This window comes from Leptodactylus fuscus, chromosome 6 (genome assembly GCF_031893055.1).
Source record: "Leptodactylus fuscus isolate aLepFus1 chromosome 6, aLepFus1.hap2, whole genome shotgun sequence".
In the NCBI taxonomy this organism is placed as follows: domain Eukaryota; kingdom Metazoa; phylum Chordata; class Amphibia; order Anura; family Leptodactylidae; genus Leptodactylus; species Leptodactylus fuscus.
Window position 1 is genome coordinate 75366459 of NC_134270.1, and position 19967 is coordinate 75386425.

Here is a 19967-nt window from a genome sequence, read left to right on the forward strand (position 1 = left end):
TGTGACTCTCCAACTGAAAGTCAATGGACATGGCCTATTATCAACAGGATCTCTCTCAGTATGTCATTGTTTTGCAACTGGGAGTTTCTATATGAAAAGCTAAATGGAGTGATGATTCCAAAAGTAATACATGAGTGGAGGTGGCACCCAGAAAGTAGCTTGCTTTTTTTAATATGCCACCATTTTGTAGATATTTCATTGGTGAGTCCTCACAAAATGCAAGTTAATAGCCATGGGGATTCTTGTAACTACTGTACATGGCTTTTCAAAGTCCATGACTAGGGTTGAGCCGATCTTGAGATTTTAGGATCGTTTTTAAAATCCGATTTCCGATCATTTTCTACCTGAACCCGATCCTAATTCCGATTTTAAAAACGATCCTATTCACTACACAGCGTGACGGCTTTAATTTTTGGACTCCACGCTATGTAGTGATTAAAAAATTCGCCGGCTATTTAGTCCCCCCTGCTGTCCAGTTATCTGCACAAAACCGTTGCCGCTCCCCGGAGCTCCCAGCCATTGCTCTCCACCTTCTCCTCTGTCATTCACATGCCGGCAGAGCGCCGTACGTGCCCCCGCCTATCTAGGCTAGTGTTACTGATGCTGGGAGAAGGTGGGGCTTGTTGTGGCTTAGGAGAGTGTGGGCGTGTACAGGGCAGGGAAACGTGAGTGCATTACTCATGTCTCCCCTCCCAGTACCCGTCCACACTCTCCTAAGCCACAACAAGCCCCGCCTTCTCCCAGCATCAGTAACACTAGCCTAGGGAGGCGGGGGCGTGCACGGCGCAGTGCCGGTGTCTGAATGAGAGAGAAGAGTACAGAGAACGAAGGCTCGGAACTCCGGGGAGCTGCAGCAGTTCTATGCAGGTAAGGTTGAGCAATCGGCACTGGAATTCTGTTCCCGATCTTTTTTTTTAGGTGGGACGGGATCGCAATCGTGAAATTTACTCGATTGCCGATCGGGATCCAATCTTTTCCGATCCCGATCACTCAACCCTATCAGGGACTACTTACTGGAGGTTTTAGGAAACCAAGCTATGTGGAGATGATGGTGGACCTGTATCTTAAAGCCAATGGATTCTTTGCTGAGATAAAATAGGTATCGGGCTTGTTGCTATGTTCAAACCACCTATAACTATCAAAAAAATCAGGATGCAGAATGAGGTATTGGCAGGATATACCGTAATTTGTCACTGAATTCTTCTGTGTTTCAGAATTCCCCTCAAGAAATTTCCACCCATCGGACATACACTGAGCGACCATATGACCACAGAGTATTTTGTTGAAAATAAAGTGGTGACCCAAAGGCCAAACTATTATTTGACAGAAATTCCTGAAAAACTCACCAACTACTTGAATGTAAGTAAGAAGAACTCAAAATATTGATCAAAATACACTATGTCGGTTTTGAATATCCAGGGCTGATCTATACAGTACACTATAGAAGCCTTTAAGCATACATACGATAAGCTCATTTTTGCCAATAGCTTCATGGTTTTATATATTGTATAGTTCTATAGGGCTCATTCATAGAACAGGATTCCATGGCCAGTATAATTATATGAATTAATGGCCAGCGCATGGTCCCATAGACTATGGATCTATTTACATGACTGTCCCAAGAACAAACAAAATATGCTGTTTCTCCATCTGTTTTCACGGATCTTTCAATAAGCTTATGTCTATGAGGGATCTGTGAAAACGCAAGACATTCATGTGTACACTTGGTTGTGCACTGTGGTTAGCACTGTAACGTTGCAGTGCTGGAGTCCTGAGCTCGAATTGTGCCAAGTGCAACATCTTCAAGGAGTTTGGGTACTCCAGTTTCCTCCAACACTCCAAAGACATACTGATAGGGAATGTAGATTGTGAGCCCTATATAGGACAATGTCTGTAAAGCCATGTGGAACATAATGGCGATGCATAAGTGAGCAAAATTAGAATTAATATAATAACTGCGCTCTCTTGGACAGTGCAGGTTGTTGGACTCTTGCTTATCTGGATATTGATGATGAAGGTCATCCTTTGCAGCATGAAATATAAGTATCTAAGTTTTCATTTATAACCTGTAATATACTATATTTTTAAACAGTAAGATGTGACTGACTATAAAGTGCAACTGAAAATTAGGAAAAATGTTTCATGTCAAATTAATCTTTGGTGGTCAAATATAGGAGAGGGGGTCAATGTCACTACGCTGCACTGGTTCAGTGTCCGGTCACAGCTTAGTGTGATTTGCATTTACACCAATACAGCAAATGCACAACACATCAAATCAACTCCCCCTGTATTGTAGAAGTTCAACTAAAATGGTAGGAAATTGACACAAACTTCTTCACTGTTTCTAATAATAATTAGGAGATTCATGAAGCCCTGAAGTATAATGCAGAATAATCAGAATAAGATAAGTTATCCAATGTATCCAATGCTATTCTTTGATAAGGAAGTGATAGACATTAGATAAAGATGGTAGGTAATTAAGTATATGCATGTATGATGTCTGCCATGTGCAATCCCACTATCCTGATAAATACTTTATTTCAAGGTTCTGATCATTTTATTTTCACAGGCCCAGTATTATGGCGAGATCTCCATTGGAACTCCTCCTCAGAAATTTACTGTCATCTTTGACACTGGTTCTTCTAACCTCTGGGTTCCCTCTGTCCATTGCTCCTTCTTCGACATAGCTTGCTGTGAGTAATAAAGCAAATATGATTGCCACCCGCAGCACCTTCATGTCACATTAAACATCTTAATTCTCTCTAAAGGAAACCACTCTGAGGGCTTTATTTATTAATGAATTATCTATTTACTGAGCTTCATCAGCGCCATCAATTCTGTTTAGAAATAAATATGGTCTCTTGGGGCCAATTATGCCCGATCTTGGTCCAGAAATACTTTGGAGGTTTTCACCTTCATATTAGTTACTGTTCTGAGAGTACGGTAGATTATTATTTACTTTCAGGCCTGCATGGGGAATAGATCATCAGTCAGAGCAACGGGGAACACTTCACAGAGCGAGCACAGGCTTCAAGCAGGGATACGGCCTTTGCATCTCTCCTCTTCTGATCTATGGTTGTTTAGATATATAGCTTCAGATGCTATCCGGAGATTCATTTAAATTCTATTTCAATGGTGCAGTCTCTGCAAAAAGAAAAATGTATTGAAGGATACACAGGATATCAAAGCACTTAAATGGTTTAGCACTCTGTTTTAAATCCTCCTTAGCAAGCTATACAATAAAAATTCAGTCAAGAGGCAGAAAAGAGATTGCTTCCTTTAGGAGAAAATGACAGGCGTTACTAACCTCCCCATTTGTACCTCCCTTAAAAAAAAAATAATAATAATAATAATGATCTCAAATATTCATGCCAGCCTAATGTAATGTATTGGGAAGAAGAAATGAGGAACACAGCACTAAGGACTTTTTAGTGGCTAATAAGATCAGCGGCTCTCGGAGTGAACAGCCAAATTGTAGGTTCAGCTTCCATCCAGAAACCCTTAGAAATTAGCAAATACATGTTTGGAGGCAGAGAATAACAAGGGCATAGCTACTATAGAGTTACACCAAGCAGTTACACAGGCAGTCATTAAGAGGCCTCCAAAAAGTCAAAGGGTCATTCTAGGTTGGTTTGGTCCAAGTTCTAGTTTATGGCCTCCTGAGACTAGAGAAGGAGAGGCATCCCCGAAGATTTAAGTGGGCCATTTCCTGGATATTTGCCCGTCTCTTTAGCAAATAGGGACGGGGAAAATGTATTTGAGTCATGAGAATCGGATAGGGTTACTAGGACCACTTGTCGAAACTGAATAGGAGTGTGAAGTGTCCAATGTGTAAGTTTACGTTCAGTTAAGAAATTGCATAATAGCCCATTTCTTAATATTTGTTATTTGGATTCATTTATTTTAATCGACAAGGATTAGCACAAGGTAGATAAAATTCAGAAGTAGCATAAAGGCAGATCATGTGGCTGATGTGGAGTCAAGCAAGTCATGAAAGTGGGATAGGGGCAACACAGGCTTACTGAATGCTCATCTTCATGTACAGAGCCATACAGTACTATGTGTAGTATAGATGTATGACAGCACTCATATTCTTCTGTGGGCCTATATGTATTTCTCTGTGTACCTGTGTACAAGCTCCATTCACAGTATCTATGTGTATCATAACACAACATGTTTCTACTGTGATATCAGGTTGAGCAATGGCATTTTCAAGCCACTCAGTCTGTGGTGATACAACTGTAATAATAGCATTTCCTATTTTGCTACACTGTAGGGTTTCACAAAAGATATAATTCTGGAGCCTCCACCACTTACAAGAGGAATGGTACAGAGTTTTCAATACAGTATGGAACTGGAAGTCTCACTGGATTCTTGAGCCAGGATACAGTCACAGTAAGTCCACTTACTATAAATGCCTTAAGTGTTTGATGTGCCCATTGGCAATAGAATGACACTGGAATTGGTTCATAACTGGCACAATTTTTCATTCAGGCGCAAAGACAGCAGACAGATTTATGAAAAGGCGTCAGCCTCTTCTAACTAAAGTAATCTTGCAGAAAATAGCAAGCAAGTAAGCTGCCGGACCTAACAAGGCCCCAACAACAGCAAAATCTACAACAAAAGCAGCTTTTCTGCAACGTGGATCTTTACCCTTATGCTGTCCTTATAGTGCAACAGGCATCGCAGCTGATTTTTTTTTTAACCTTGCCAAACATGAGTTTCTTTGTACCCTGGAATGCTGGGCAAATAATTTCACTCTGAGAGTAAGGCCTTATTCACATAACTTGATTTCATTGTGTCTACTCACAGCTGTCAATGGATGTCAATGGATTTCATTTTAAGGGATGTAAAATGGAGTGACATCCGTTTCACAAACATTAACCTCTTCCCGCTCTGCGCCGTACTATTATGTCGCACTGAGTGTGTAGTTAACACCCAGCGCCATAATACTTTGGCGATTTAATGCTGCGGCACAGGAACTGACCTCACCTTTTTACAGATACTCTGACTTCAGCAGATTAATTCCCTGGATACCATGATCAATAGCGATCACGGCATCCAGGGGTCTGGGGACAAGATCATCTGCCACCCAAGATCACATAGTGAGCCTATGTGCGGTTTGCTGCAGTGCTATGTAATGCAGTACCTTGCACTTGGGATCTTAGGTTCAAATCCCCTTGTGGGACGGGGAAAAAGTAAAAAAAAAAAAAAAGTTAAAATAAAGAATAAACAAATAAAAAGTAAAATAAAATCAAAACATCTTTACATATAAAAACACATAAAGTAAACAAAATAAATAAACAAACATGTTGGGTATCCACATGTGTGTATAAGCCCCCACTATCCAAAAATAATATTAATTATCCAATACGATGAATGTGTAAAAAAGAATGTATACAGCAATGCACAAAATAATGTATTTTCTTCACCCTGAGGGGCGCCTGTTTTCAAGCATTCTTCTAGTTTATTGGGGGATCCATAGACTAGACAATCAACATTTCAGTCATGCAAATAGCTCCAATCACATGAATCAGTATTAATGCAAAATAAATAATATAAATGGCCATTACATGGCTGATCATGACTTTCTGTGAATATAGGGTAAGACAAAAACCTTCCAACTTTTAACCTATAAACCACTGTATGTCAACTAACATTATAGCTCATGTAAGGATGCTTCCACTCAACCAAGTTTCATGTATTAAACTCGGTCCGTGTGTGAGCTGTATTTACCAGTCTGAACACTATGCCAAGACATACACTCCTAGCGTTATAGTTATCTATGGTGGTAGGAGTCCTTGCCTCCCAGTGCAATACTATTTCATAGTGATTATAGTAAGGAAAAAATATAACTATAATGCTAGGAGTCCATTTTAGAATTCATTGGAGATAGGCAGAAAAGTTCTCTAGTATTTTATGTATTGTAGAATTATACAATTTAAAGGACATCAATTTAAAGTTTATACTCTATGTAAAATTTACTGTATACTGTAGAAACCACTATTTGAGGTGTATCTTAAAGGGGTTGTCCCTTTTGCGCTCCTTTCACTTCTGTGAGGCTGAAGACACTTCCTGAGATTACATTACTGGCAGCCCCATAGTAGTGAATGGAGCACCAGTCATGGCAGCACTGCACTGGAACTCCATTCACAAAGAGGCCTTAGGGGGAATTTCATTCTGCCATCCTTCTGCATTGGGAACCAGGAGATTGGGGCCTGGATAAGGGACAAGTGTCTATAACAGGACAACCCCTTTAAGGGTAAATGCTCCAAAACTTATTTTTTCTTCATTTTATTTGGTTTGCAACTGATCTGTTGCCCACAGCTGTTCTAGTGCTGGAGGATCACAGTTATTTTACATTGGAGGCAATGGGAGTGATAGCTCTGCTTTTGCGTAGATCTGACCATGGATGAAGAGCTCTGAACACTCATTTCTGTGGTGAACATCAGCTTCCCATAATTAAATAAAGATGGATATTTCTTCCAGAGACTGAGGTGGTGAAAATTACAATGGTCGGCTGCCTAGCATGCATTATTAATTCTAATCATTATGCTACATGATATGGTTTAGTGGCTTCTCACTAAAACAGAGCTTGAAATGTTGTTTTCTAGCCAAGACTGCCTTTTCTGTTAAGCACTGTTGATGGGGGGATTTAAATGTCTTGGTAGCATCTTGGGATAAACTAAGTTTATGTTGCAAAAATGAATGAGAAAAAACGTTGGTTTCTTATACCTCTATGCGTTTCTAAGTTTATATGGTCACCTTCACTGTATATAGGGATTAGGCATGGTTGCACCTTAACGTTATATGGAGCAATAGTCACGCTAACAACAGCATTGCTTCACTCCTTTTGGCTTAAAGATTTTTTTTCTTCCCACTAATATCGCTATTCCAATATCCACAAGATAGGGCATAAGAGTATTATTGCTAGGGATAATGAGAATGTGGATCTGCAATTTCTCAATTACATATAAAAGGCATACAAGCAAAACAGTTGTAAAATGAAAAGGAGAAAAACGGGAAAACTGTGCAAGTTACATTTTTGTTTATTTTAAGGAGCTCAGAGGATCTCAGATGAAATGACTCACACCTAGCTTTGTTGCTGCTCCAAAAATGTATGACAAAGTTTCCTTGGTATCAAAAAGTTTTTGTAATGATGGGCCTTGGTTCATCCCCCTCTATTCATGTGTCCATCTAATTCAGATGCTTCTTGGTCATACACCCCTCCTCCATGAGGTGGGGTTATAATGTTTAATCTTTGTCAGGGAAAGCTGGGTTGCTCCAGACCTCTGATTAAGAAGAAGTTTCTGTTAAGTGGCAGTTATAACCCTCTCCCTTATGGCTGATTGACTTTGCTGGTAATAGATATCCATTAAAGCCATTAAACCTGTCTACTTCCAAAGGTAATTCTATGCACAAACTATTGGTGACAAAACCACAGTGGATCCTGTGACCACAGTAAGATAATTCTGCTGTTGGTTAGTCTTAAATGCTACAAAGGTATATACATATTGGGACATGCAGGGATACACATAAACAATATAATTCACTGATAATACAAACAGGTAAGGTTTTTTTCATCACACCCATCGAGTGTCCTATGTAAATACAGCAGTGTTGCACATGTATTCTTTTTTATGTGACATGGAATGGTGTTCCTCATCAGTCCCACAGAGATGAATGGAGCCATGGCCAAGCAGCCATGCAGCCCCCATTCGTGTAATAGGAGCAGTGTGGGACCAGCCAACCAGAGGATCCTCCAGTGGGCTTAAGCAGGGTTGGGACCCAGCCTCATTTCTAGTGGAAAGGGGCTCGGTGGCACATGAAAAGGCCCCTTCCCAATAGAAGCCTGACCAAGGGAGGTGAGTAAGAATAACAAAATGTTATACTTACCTCTCTTGGGCATCCCCATCATAATCTTCTGGCCATTTCTGGCCTCTGACTACTGTCATGTGACCCCTGTGATTGGGCCTCAGTGGTTACGTGAGGTGCTTTGGTGTCATAACGTTAGTGTACCCTGTGTCACCATGTGATGTCAGCTGCAAACCTGAAGTCGGAAACAGTCAAACAACACGAGTATGCCCAGGAGAGGTGAGGCAAGGAGAGTATAACTGTTTATTTTCCCTGATCTCCCCTGGGCCTCTATTTATTATACTCCTGGGTCTGAAGAAACACCAGAGTACAATAATAATCCTGAAACAAATCAGAGAGCATAAACTCACAAATATTGAATTTTGAGGGGTTTGTCTGAAGCAGCTTGAACCTTTGGGGAGCATATTATATTGTGTGGGGACACTGTGGAGTATTACACTGGGGGGTACTGTGGAGAGCCTATTACACTGTGTGGATGATCTGGGAGAGCATATTATATTATATGGGGCTGTTGACATATTATACTGTCGGTCCACTGTTGGGCATTATACTTTGGGAGAGCTCTGGGGAGCATATTATATTGTGTGGGGCCACTGTACAGTATTATACTGGAGGGCACTGTGGGGAGCCTATTATTCTGTGGGGCATTCACAGTACTAAAGAGGATAATGATACTGAGATATAATCATTAACACCGGATGGTCAGCACATGTAAGTTTTCAGTGACGGAGCCATGGTGTAGGTTCTTAACAGGAAGCAATTGAGTGGGCACCTACATCCACTGGTGGCCCTAGGTCCTTTAGTACAACACTGAATCCCACCAGTTGAACCCCCTACTGATCAAACATTTAGCACTATCTTGGCATTAGACCTTTGATGGGTCAAATGCAATGTGGTAACCTAAACAATGTTAGGTTTGTAGTCAGACATTGCCAGGCTGTCAAAAAAATATTGGTGAAATCTCTTCCTTTCCCTCCAACTGGGACACTATGTGAGGTGTTAACTGCATGTCTGTTTGGCATTCAGAACAAATTTTTGCAACGAAAGGTGAAAGATACGACTGCGCTAATACTATACAATTTCCCCTTAAAATTAGTTTACTCATTAAACCACTGGTCTTAAGGATATGTGGGTATTTTATGATGGGTTGTGCTGATTTTTTATTTATTTGTTTTTTTTTAATTTAGATTGTGAGCCCCATATAGAGCTCACAATGTACATTTTTACCTATCAGTATGTCTTTGAATATGGGATGGAAATCCACACAAACACGGGGAGAACATACAAACTCCTTGCAGATGGTTTTATGCCCTTGGCGGGATTTGAACACCAGGACTTCAATGCTGCAGTGCTAACCACTGAGCCTCTGTGTGGCCCTGAGTTGTGCTGATTATGAGGAGAAGGTGTTATTCACTCTCAAGGCATCTTGCAGAAATGATGGGCGATGGGCAATAACTATGAGACTGCATAAACTGTAAAATAGCACATGAATGAAATCTGTTTGCACACCGTGCCTCCATGGCCAAATTAATTTCCTTCAGGTATAGGAACTGTCCTGAGTTTTGCCACAGGGTCACGGTCCCATATACAGACCCATGATAATACGAAGGCGTGTATATGGGCCATACAACATAATGAGTCAGTGTGACTACTGTGAAAAACATAGCTAGCACACTGACAATGCAAACATTAGTGTACCTAGCCTAAATGTGCAAACTCCATCTATAAGAGTAACTATCTGAATAGTGTAAGATGTGTGGTAGGGTTAATTCCTTTTGGAGCAAGAAAAATGAGAAGTAGTAAAAGTGCATAATAAAAGGCCAATTACAGGGCCATGTAGTACATAAACAATACCGCCATAAAGCACCAAATAACAGTGTATACATAATAGGGCTATAGTGTGTAAAAATAAAAGTGCCACTGAGTTGTTTTGTGATGCCACAGCTGGTACTATGAGATATTGTTAACTGTGGTGGGTACTGGGAAGGGATAGATGTCCAGGACAAGTTCCCTGTTTGCTAGAGCTATATACCACTGCCCAGTCAACATATTGTTGAAAATATTAATATTATTATCGCTGTTATTCTCTATAGATCATTTGTCCATGTTACTATGTTATTTCTTTCTACAGATTGGGGAACAACAAATTCTTAATCAGACCTTTGCTGAAGCAGCAAAGCAGCCTGGATTTGTGTTTGTTGTTGCTAAGTTCGATGGCATCCTTGGAATGGGGTACCCTAAAATCTCTGTGGATGGCGTCCTGCCACTGTTTGATAATATGATGCGTCAAAAATTGGTTGATAAGAATGTATTTTCATTTTACTTGAACAGGTGAGAGATATTTCTATATTATGGTTATTGATATTTTTGAACATATTTTTTACATTTCCATTGAATGCTACTTTCAGAATATTTACTGTATCTCCATTTGCCATGCAGCACTAGTCTTCATGTCCCAAAGACCGCCACTGCAACAAACCACAATATACAGTATATATGACAAAGAGTCATATAACAAATCTGAATCCATGATATAGATGTGAACCTAGTCTTATTAAACTAAAAGTCAAGATTGACTTTATAGAAAGAGGGTGGCAAACGCGCTCATTTCCCTGGGTTGTATGTGACTCCAGCGTTTCCCTATTCCCTCTGTAAGAAAATCTTTACAAAGATATTCTTCCCTAGAAGCTTACCCTTTGGGGGGTAATACAGTGCCAAACAGAGGCAGAATATGGCAGCACACAAAGTAAGTTCACACAGCAGATTTTGCAGCGGGACCAACCATGCAACATCTGCAGCAACATTTTTTTTGCCATCCATCAAATGGCAAAGAAAATGACATTCACTTTAGTGGGATGTTTCTACGGAATCTGCCTGAAGTCTATATAAATGTAGACATGTATATACATATTTATAAAACATATAGTATGTGTGTGTGTGTGAATGTAATAGAGTATAAGACACTGTCATTTTCTTGCTTAGCTAATAGACTATTTCTATATTGCTACTGGGATCGGAAGTTGTGGGAGCCAGTTCTTGGTCGCAGTCAACGTACCTGCTGTTCTCTGACTCTGGGCCAGTAAGGATATAATAACGCATTGGCTGCTACTAATCAGCTTGGCACCAGTTCAGAGTGTTAGGAAGAGAGACAAGCTGCAATAAGAAAATCCATATACTGCATGTTAAATAAGGTTGGACCTTTTTAGTGAAATTCCATTATTATTTCTGAATGATGACGGTCGTAGTTAGCAATTAATACTGTACACGCAAACACTTAAAGGCTAAGAAACCCCAGCTAATACAATGACTTAAGATTTCAAGTGCAGTAAATGTTTGAGTTTCTCAATCTGCATTCACAGTGTAAGCTCCAAGCACAAGTGATGTCTTCCCTGGCAGCCAGCTGTCAGTGGCATTTATTTTCTCTTGGCATGCCCTGGTTCCGGCTATTATGGATATAGGTGTATTGAAATGTCACCATAAATTGTAAGACATAACTTTGGAGATATGATTTCCTTCACTCAGGGCAAAGATACGGTTTGCTGACATACCCCTGTATCTAAATACCCTGGCCAAGGCAGTGGGGTATGTTGGAACACCCAACATTCATCCCATGAGTAAATGCCCACCAGATTACCCCTAGCTGCTTGTACATAAAAGATTACAAGCATATACCCATAAATATAAGTATTTTGCCACTTTGTCAAGTTATTAATGTAGTGTTTCCTAGTTTTCTATGTTTCTATGACTTCTGCGTCAGAAGCACTATGGTTACTTTTAGAACGTTCCACCAACTTCCTAAAGATCCAGAATATGAGTATGTAGCAGGTACCAGCGAGCAGTCAGCCCTGCCGCTGATCTGTTATAACACTGTCTGGATCTCATGGATTTGCAACATAGACACTGCCCCCTGCAGGTCACCTGGAGTCTTCCACCATTGGAGAAAGGACACTAGTGATAAAGTTACACCAATGGGAAGCAAACAAACAACTTCTCCCACAGAGGAAACCTCATTCTGCCTCTAAGGAATTGTTGTGTGATACAGGTTTAATCCTTCCCTGTTCAATAAACCAACTGTTCAAGTTGTTGGTCTGCACTACCTGCATATGTCCTGGTCATACAGAAGTATACAAGCAGATTTTCCAATCACGAGCTGCAAAAAACCTGAATGACTGCGAGACCGATGTAATAGTGGGTATAAAGAAAACCTATAGAAATATTAAAATATGAACAGCACACATTTTCAAGATTTTTTTTATTTTAGGGAGAAATGCTCAAAACCTTTGTAGCATATAACACCTTTTTGTGCACATATCAGACAAAGCTGGATACAGGAATCAGTCAAAAGCAGAGACAGTCTCTCCATAAGAAGGACTATTGGGAGGTATAATTTATGGAGCATGTAGCTGCACTTTTATGAGGCATGTGACTGCACTGTAATTCGGGAATGTAGCTAGACTATTGTGGAGCATGTGGTTGCACTGTTATGGGCAATGTGCGGATAATGTTATGGGGCTTGTGCCTGCCAATACTAAGGTATTATGCATTAAAGGACCACTCAAGGAAAAAGTTCTCACTGATATCATATGTTTCATTTTGTTTTTGAAGAGATCCCACTGCTCTAGTTGGAGGGGAACTTTTGCTAGGAGGCATAGACTCTAAGTACTACACTGGAGACTTCCATTACTTGAACGTGACTCGCATGGCTTTCTGGCAGATCAAGATAGATGAGTAAGTTCTTATCCATTCACATCATTCAAAACCAAAACACCTTGTGTTGATTATGTCAAAAAAGGGGTGTGGATGACACATTTAGTGTTCATGTCACAAAAAGGTGTCATATCACATCCCAAAAGGGGGTGATTCACCCAGCCAAAAAGGGGTGGGACTTTAGTAAAATGAGACGTGACCATACTACGATTTTTGCAATGTGCTTTGCAGGCCAGTTCACGCAGGAATTTACTTACAAAAGTTGGCAATGTTTATAACTTGAGTGAGCTTACTACACATTGTCTTATTATTAAGCTCAGTTGTGTAGCAGTGTGCTGTAACCTTCTTAGCGCCACCTAGAGGTGCCTGTACACCACCAATACACGGATTGTTTGGCCATATAAAAAGTTGTTTTGCCGTGTTCCAAATGTAAATGATTAAAAGTTACTAATGTACTTTTATTCTGAATATTGCACCATTGGCCCCATTTCAGACCGACCTCTGTTGGTCCCACAACTTATTCCACTGTCTGTCTGATGTAGACAGAAATCTTCCCTCTCTTTGTCAATGTTATGAAGGGGATAAGGTGATGTATAGCCTAGTTTATTAGCTAAGCTAGTCCACTTCTGTCTTATCCGCTGTGCTGGAGAAAGGGCTGGCTTAGCCAATACACAGAAGTGGAGGTTTTCAAGCCAATAATGGCAATGCTACATCAATAGGAAGCATAATGATCCTACTCGTATAGCCCAAGTCCACGTAAAAGCAAGAACCACAGAAATACACTGTATAAAGGGTTTGTTCTACCATTCCATTGTTTCATTAGAGTCAAAGTTGGAAACCAATTGATCCTCTGTAAAGGCGGCTGCCAGGCCATAGTGGACACCGGGACATCTTTGATCACAGGTCCGGTCGAAGAAATCAGAGCCCTTCACACGGCTATAGGGGCATTTCCACTGTTCAACGGCGAGGTAAGAGATTATATATGGCACACAGGTCTTATTTCACAGCAGTGTTATGGGTTGTTCGTTCTTTCCTCCTGTTCGAAGCATAGAAATTAAAATACTAGTATTATTACCAAATTGGTGGTCAGTGAACACGTCTTATATGCTTGTCCTTACTGCTTGCATCAATGTGTGTGAATACATGGTTAAAGCATACCTCCAGTTATAAACAACTTTTTATAAATGAATAGTACAGATATGTCATATAGCTTATTAAAGAAGTAGGTTTTCATGTCAAGTTTTCACACAGAGTTACCTTCTACATATTAGTCTATGAAGTGGGAAGGGATAGGAATAGTGTTAAAAAGACACTAAAATAATTGCTGCTGCTATGCTCTGATACTCTAAGGTCTTTTAACACAGCTGGGCTTGGCTTGTAAATACAAGACTACCTGCACACAGAATGAGGAGATATATCAACTAACCAGCCGGCAGCAACCACTTACTCCTCCCCTCCATATGTATGACAGTGAATGCAAGGATCTTATGTAAACAAGCAGTCAGATTGAAGATAAGAAGCAGTAGGACAGCTTAGTAAGAAAACATATCACCTTAATAAGATATATTACAAAGTTTCTTATAGTTACATGTTCTATATAGGTGGATGTATGATTCAGAGTTAACATGCCTTCCAGGTTCAGAGGGGGAGTGGTAGCCTCAGGTCAGTGCATAGAACTCACATTGCGCTGCGCTATGTGGTATCCTTGTTATGTTATATGTGAATCAGGCTATTTTGCACACCTCCCAACTTTTTGGACTGTCAAAAAGGGAAATTTATATTTCACTATTTGAAAGTTTTTATTAAAATATTAACATATACAGTATCTGAATATAGAAATTTTAAGGTCTAAAATGCAACAAACCATTATATAAGTGTGGCTATGCTATTGACCGCTAATGACCAGATAGATTCTATAGAAATATAGTTAAGGTTAATATTTCACATCTCTTTCCAATATCAAAGATAAGGAAATTTAGGGAACAAAGAGGGACAGAGGGATGGGTCAACAGTAGAGATGAGCGAACAGTAAAATGTTCGAGGTTCGATATTAGTTTCGAGTAGCTCCTCAATATTCGACTACTCAAATCGAATATTGAACTCTATTATAGTCTATGGGGGGAAAATGCTCGTTTCAGGGGTAGGCAACGTTCGATCAAATTATACTTACCAAGTCCACGAGTGAGGGTCGGGCTGGATCCTCCAAGAAGTCTTCTCCTTGCAGTGTCCCCGCGGCATCTTCCGGCTCTGAATTCACTCTGCCAGGCATCGGGCCTGGGCAGAGACGACTGCGGATGCCCGCACTACAAGCGGACATGCGCAGTCGGCTCTGCCCAGGCCCAATGCCTGGCAGAGTGAATGAAGAGCCGGAAGACGCCGCGGGGAAGCTGCACGGAGAAGACTTCTAAAGGTAGAAGAAGAACCAGCGTTGATTGGCCGACTGTATATCATTCGGCCAATCAATGCTGGTTCTGCATCGAACTTTTACATTCGAATAGCGAGTGGTACTCGATCGAGTACGAGTATTTCGAATACCGTAGTATTCGATCGAATACCTACTCGATTGAGTACTACTCACTCATCTCTAGTCAACAGTAGAGAAAGCCCCTCCATAAGGCTGAGGCTCCACATGACATAAACACAGCTTTATTTGGTGTAGATTTAGCTGCGTTTTTCTGAGCCAAAGCCAGGAGTGGATTGAGCAGAAGATTGAAGTATAAGAGCTTCCTATATATTTCCCTTACCCTTTTCAGCCATTCTTGCAGCATTTCCACAACGTGGAGTTTCAGCCTTAAAGAGACTCTTGGAAGATATGATTTATAGATCATGCATCTGCACCTTTACAAGACATGACTGCACTTTAATAGGAAGTGTAGCTGCACTCTTATGGGCAATTGTATGGGGCTCGTAGCTGCCAATGCTATGATACATGTGGCTGGCACTGTTACAGTGTATGTGTTTAGCACTGTTAAAGGGTGCGTGCTTCCACTGTCATGGGGCATGTAGTCACACTCTTATGGGCTGGTAGCATAACATTTTACATTCAATGAACCCCTAAAACGTTATAAAGTGTGTGTAGCCACAGTCATAAAGCCTTAACACGGAAAATTTATTTTTATCAAACTTTTGTGTAAAGTTGGTGTAGGAGATTTTTTTTTTCTGCTCGAAGGTTTTCGTTTTCAATCTAACTATTTTGCTTTGGTCTTGTCCATACAGTCACGATTAACATATTATATATTTTGTTTCTTTATCTTTTATAGTACATGGTTGACTGCAATAGTATATCCTCTCTGCCGACAATTTCCTTTCTCTTGGGAGGAGTGCAGTACAATCTCACTGCAGAAGACTATGTGTTGAAGGTAAGAACCTCACAAAAAAGTTTATATGTCTTTCAAGTCTTTGCTAGGTTTTCATATCTTAAAGCGTGCCTCCAATTATAAAACAACTTGTCAGGTTGAGTTACTTTTTACATATTAGTCTATGGAGTTGGAAGGGGCAGGAGGCTGCTGAAAAACATATTATTAAATCATCCCTAAAGCCAGAAGCCAAATAAATAAAAAATAAATAATTCTCTATATGACACTTCAATTCATATCATGATTTTTCTTGCTCTTATATCATAATTACAAAACACTAACTATAAATGAGAAAAGAAACATATTCTGCTCTATGGCAGCAGCCCTCTCCCTTTTTACTGCCAGAATTATCCTTTCAGGGTTCTGACTAGCATGCCAGGTAATGCTGTAATAGGGACTACTGAATAATAAAAATTCTGAAAAAAATACCACTGCTTGCTCCCAAAACATACCAAGGTCTGTTAGATTTGCTTTCATGGTTTAGCTAAATAAATCACACTCATTATCCCAAAATGCATGGCCCACGTGATGTCTGGGACGTCACCAAACAGGCCCAAAGCCTACCGGAGTGCAGGAAAGGTAAGTAGCTGTTTTTTTGTTTGTTTTTTTTTAATGTTCCCTCACCTCCCCTGGCCTTCTGCTGCTAACCTGGTAGTTATGCCACTGTTTAAATATATATCTATATAACTAACTTATAGAGAGATTTCCCTATGTATCATATATATGTTTGGAAAGAAAAAGCTTGGTATGAAAAAAAAAAAAAAAACCTAATAAAAAATATTAAAATAAGGCTTTACCAATTTTTAAGTGATTACTAAATGGTGTAAATAAAAATGGTTTATTGTTTAATCTGGGGTCTAATATTATTATATAAGGGTTGGATATATGTAACTATTTATATATATTTTTACTATTTATGAAGGCCATGCCCCTTAAAAAGGCCATTCCCACTTTTGCCTTGACTTGAAGGGTCTTACCAGGCAGTCTACTCTATGACTATATAAACTGTCAGTGCGCATAGAGTAGCAAAAAAATCTAAAGTACCTAACCCTTAACCGCTGTTTTTTCCCCCATTTTACCTCCCATAAAAATTAGAATAAAAAGCTATCAAAGCAATAGACCATAACTAAAAAGGATATCTGGCCACACAAAAAAAGACACCATATGCATCTCTGTACCCAGAAATATATTTAAAAAGTTACGAGTGTCATAAAATGGCAACTCCCAGAAATATTTTTGTAACATTTTGGATTTCTATGAGGGGTTATAATTAGAGATGAGCGAGTACTGTTCAGATCAGCCGATCCGAACAGCACGCTCCATAGAAATGAATGGATGCACCTGGTACTTCCGCTTTGACGGCGGCCGGCCGCTTAACCCTCTGCGTGCCGGCTACGTCCATTCATTTCTATGCGAGCGTGCTGTTCGGATCGGCTGATCCGAACAGTACTCGCTCATCTCTAGTTATAATATATGGGGAAAAAAAAACAATATAAATTTGGTATCTACTGAATTCTACTGACTCATAGAATATAGGTGACATGTTATTTTGGTTGCACATGAAATGCCATCAAATAAAACCCATAAGAAAAGTCACACAAGACAGTTTTTCTCCAGTTCTACCCTATTCAGAATTTTTGTTTTCCAGCTACCCAATAAATCCTACGGAATATTAAATGGTACTATTATGAAGTACAATTTTTCAAGCAAAATAAAAATGTTATAGGGTTTGGAGAGTGGAGAGTCAAAAACAAATCAAAAATTGTCTGAGGAGGGAAGGGGTTAATAAGATATGTTACAAATTTTCTTATATTCACTTATACTATTCATTTATGACAATTTGTTTTATAATTGGAGGTGCACTTTAACTGAGCAAGGGAGACAAGAATAGGCCACAGATTGTCCTTTTTCATGGCATAGCAATTATATATAAAACCCCGCAAAGTGTAAATTAAAAATAACAGTATATGTTCCATAATATTGTTTAAGACATACTTATTTTCTACCCACATGGCTATCAATGGTATGATATTCACAATTATATCTTGCACATTATAAAACGTGCAAGCTTGCTTTTTATATGAAAGAGGAGATTTGCTTCTTTTATATGACACTAAGGTTACAGTGCTATGTATTTCCAGAGACATCACTGTTTGATATGGGATATTTATCTCATATATATATATATATATATATATATATATATATATTTATATATATATATATATATATATATATATTATGCAGCTGCGTATAAATATACTCCTCCCGACTGTGTTTTCAACCAGTCATATCTCTGGAGACCACTGCAACCTTAGTGTCATATGAAAGAAGAGACTCTTTCATAAAAAGTAGGTTTGTATGTTATATATGTACAGTATGTTATATAATGTTTGAGATATAACTGTATGAAGTGACCCTCCCCCACCCTCATTTTACTCTACATTTTACACAGTCCTGTACTTCAAGCCTGTATTCCATACAGAGTAACGCTAGATTTACACGAGTGTTCATGGATTCTGTTCCTGATTCTGCTTAAAGTCTGAAAGCAGGACTTTTCTCTCTGCCAATTTTGGGTGGGAACCAGGCTGTGAAAACCGCAGCTTTTCTCCTGCAGGTTTTTTTTTTGCAATGTGTGGACGGTATTACCCAGAATCCCCTCCATTTTTCAAGTGCTGTAAAATATAGTGTTTTTGCAACATGGGGCCCCCAGCCTAACTCTCATTTCTTCAAATTGTCAATGGGAAATGTTGCATTCATATGTTTAAATCTTGTCTATACAGATATCAAAAATGGAAAAGACCGTATGTCTTAGTGGATTCATGGGAATAGACATACGCCCACCTTCAGGACCATTCTGGATCTTGGGAGATGTCTTCATTGGTCGATATTACACAGTCTTTGACCGTGATACTAACCAAGTCGGCTTTGCAAGAGCAGTATGAATAGAAAATGTAACTTATTGCTTTAGCAAAATGAAGGCTATGCATTATGTCAACTGTGAGCAAGAACTGGTTATCCATTCAAGATAAAAAAAACATTTACAAAAAAAGCTGCCTACATGTAAAAGTTGCTGCGCTATGCTTCCCACTGAAAATATACTATGTCAAACTTGACATCTCTTGGTTCCCGTTCTCAAAAGACAAGCTTATATGATTATATCAAATGCTTTTTTTTTTTCTCCAAAAACTGTTCCACACTTGTTGTATCCATTATTATGGAATGGAGCTGAGCTACAATAATATGGAATTAGTGGACCAATGTGGGGGCCATTTCTGATCTGCAATCTGAAGATGCTGCAATATAATGGCAGTATAGTACAGGGACAGAACTACCCTGCTATTAGCATAAACAAGTCTCATGTCAAATTTCTCTACGAAAAATATATCAGTTTAATTAATGGGTAAACCTAGCTCAACAAGATATTAACCCCTTCCGTACTAGTACGGCGGATGTCTGGAAAGGGTTAAATATTTTATAAATTTCTTTTTATATAGGTCAGTGGTTGATACACACAAGTGTTTAGCATATCCTGCTTGTTTTAGTACTCATATCATATTGAAATCTATACAGACTTGGTGAAACCCCATTTCAAAATACAATGCTAGGCATTAAACTCCTATTTTATTTCTGTTTTTGCCAGTGGCGTAACTACCATGGTAGCAGTGATAGCGGCTGCCACATGGCCCGACACCTTAGGGGGCCCAGGCCCCTTCACTAGTTAATATGCAAAAATAAATAATTTAATTAATTAAATAACTACTTTTTGAGGCTCGAGCCCTGGGTTCTGGGCGGGGGTGGAGTTGGGCCCAGGGACGTAGACAGTCCTATTTTTAGCCTTAGCGGGGGGGGTTTCTCCCCGCGTAGGCTGGAGATTGAAGAGGACCTTCCACAGTATGTCCCCTCCCTCAGCATGCGTCCTGATGCTGGGGGGTCGGAGACATTGCACAGGAAGAAGATAGCTTTGCGGGGGATCTATTTTGTGGAGCAAGCAGCACAGCGCTGAGCCCTTCTGGAGATTGAAGACTG

The 19967-nt window shown here is 39.7% G+C and overlaps 1 protein-coding gene across 1 annotated transcript in view; it reads left to right on the top strand.

Annotated features, from left to right (window-relative positions):
- LOC142209581 (cathepsin D-like) overlaps nt 1–18943 on the top strand; it is a 51843-nt gene extending 32900 nt beyond the window's left edge. The window contains exons 2-9 of the mRNA XM_075278590.1: nt 1215–1359; nt 2570–2693; nt 4277–4395; nt 10007–10206; nt 12481–12603; nt 13406–13550; nt 15843–15941; nt 18722–18943. Coding sequence (XP_075134691.1) covers nt 1215–1359; nt 2570–2693; nt 4277–4395; nt 10007–10206; nt 12481–12603; nt 13406–13550; nt 15843–15941; nt 18722–18883 — 1117 coding nt within the window. The 3' untranslated portion in view covers nt 18884–18943. The remainder of the gene's footprint in view (nt 1–1214; nt 1360–2569; nt 2694–4276; nt 4396–10006; nt 10207–12480; nt 12604–13405; nt 13551–15842; nt 15942–18721) is intronic.
- The last annotated feature ends 1024 nt before the right edge of the window (nt 18944–19967 follow it).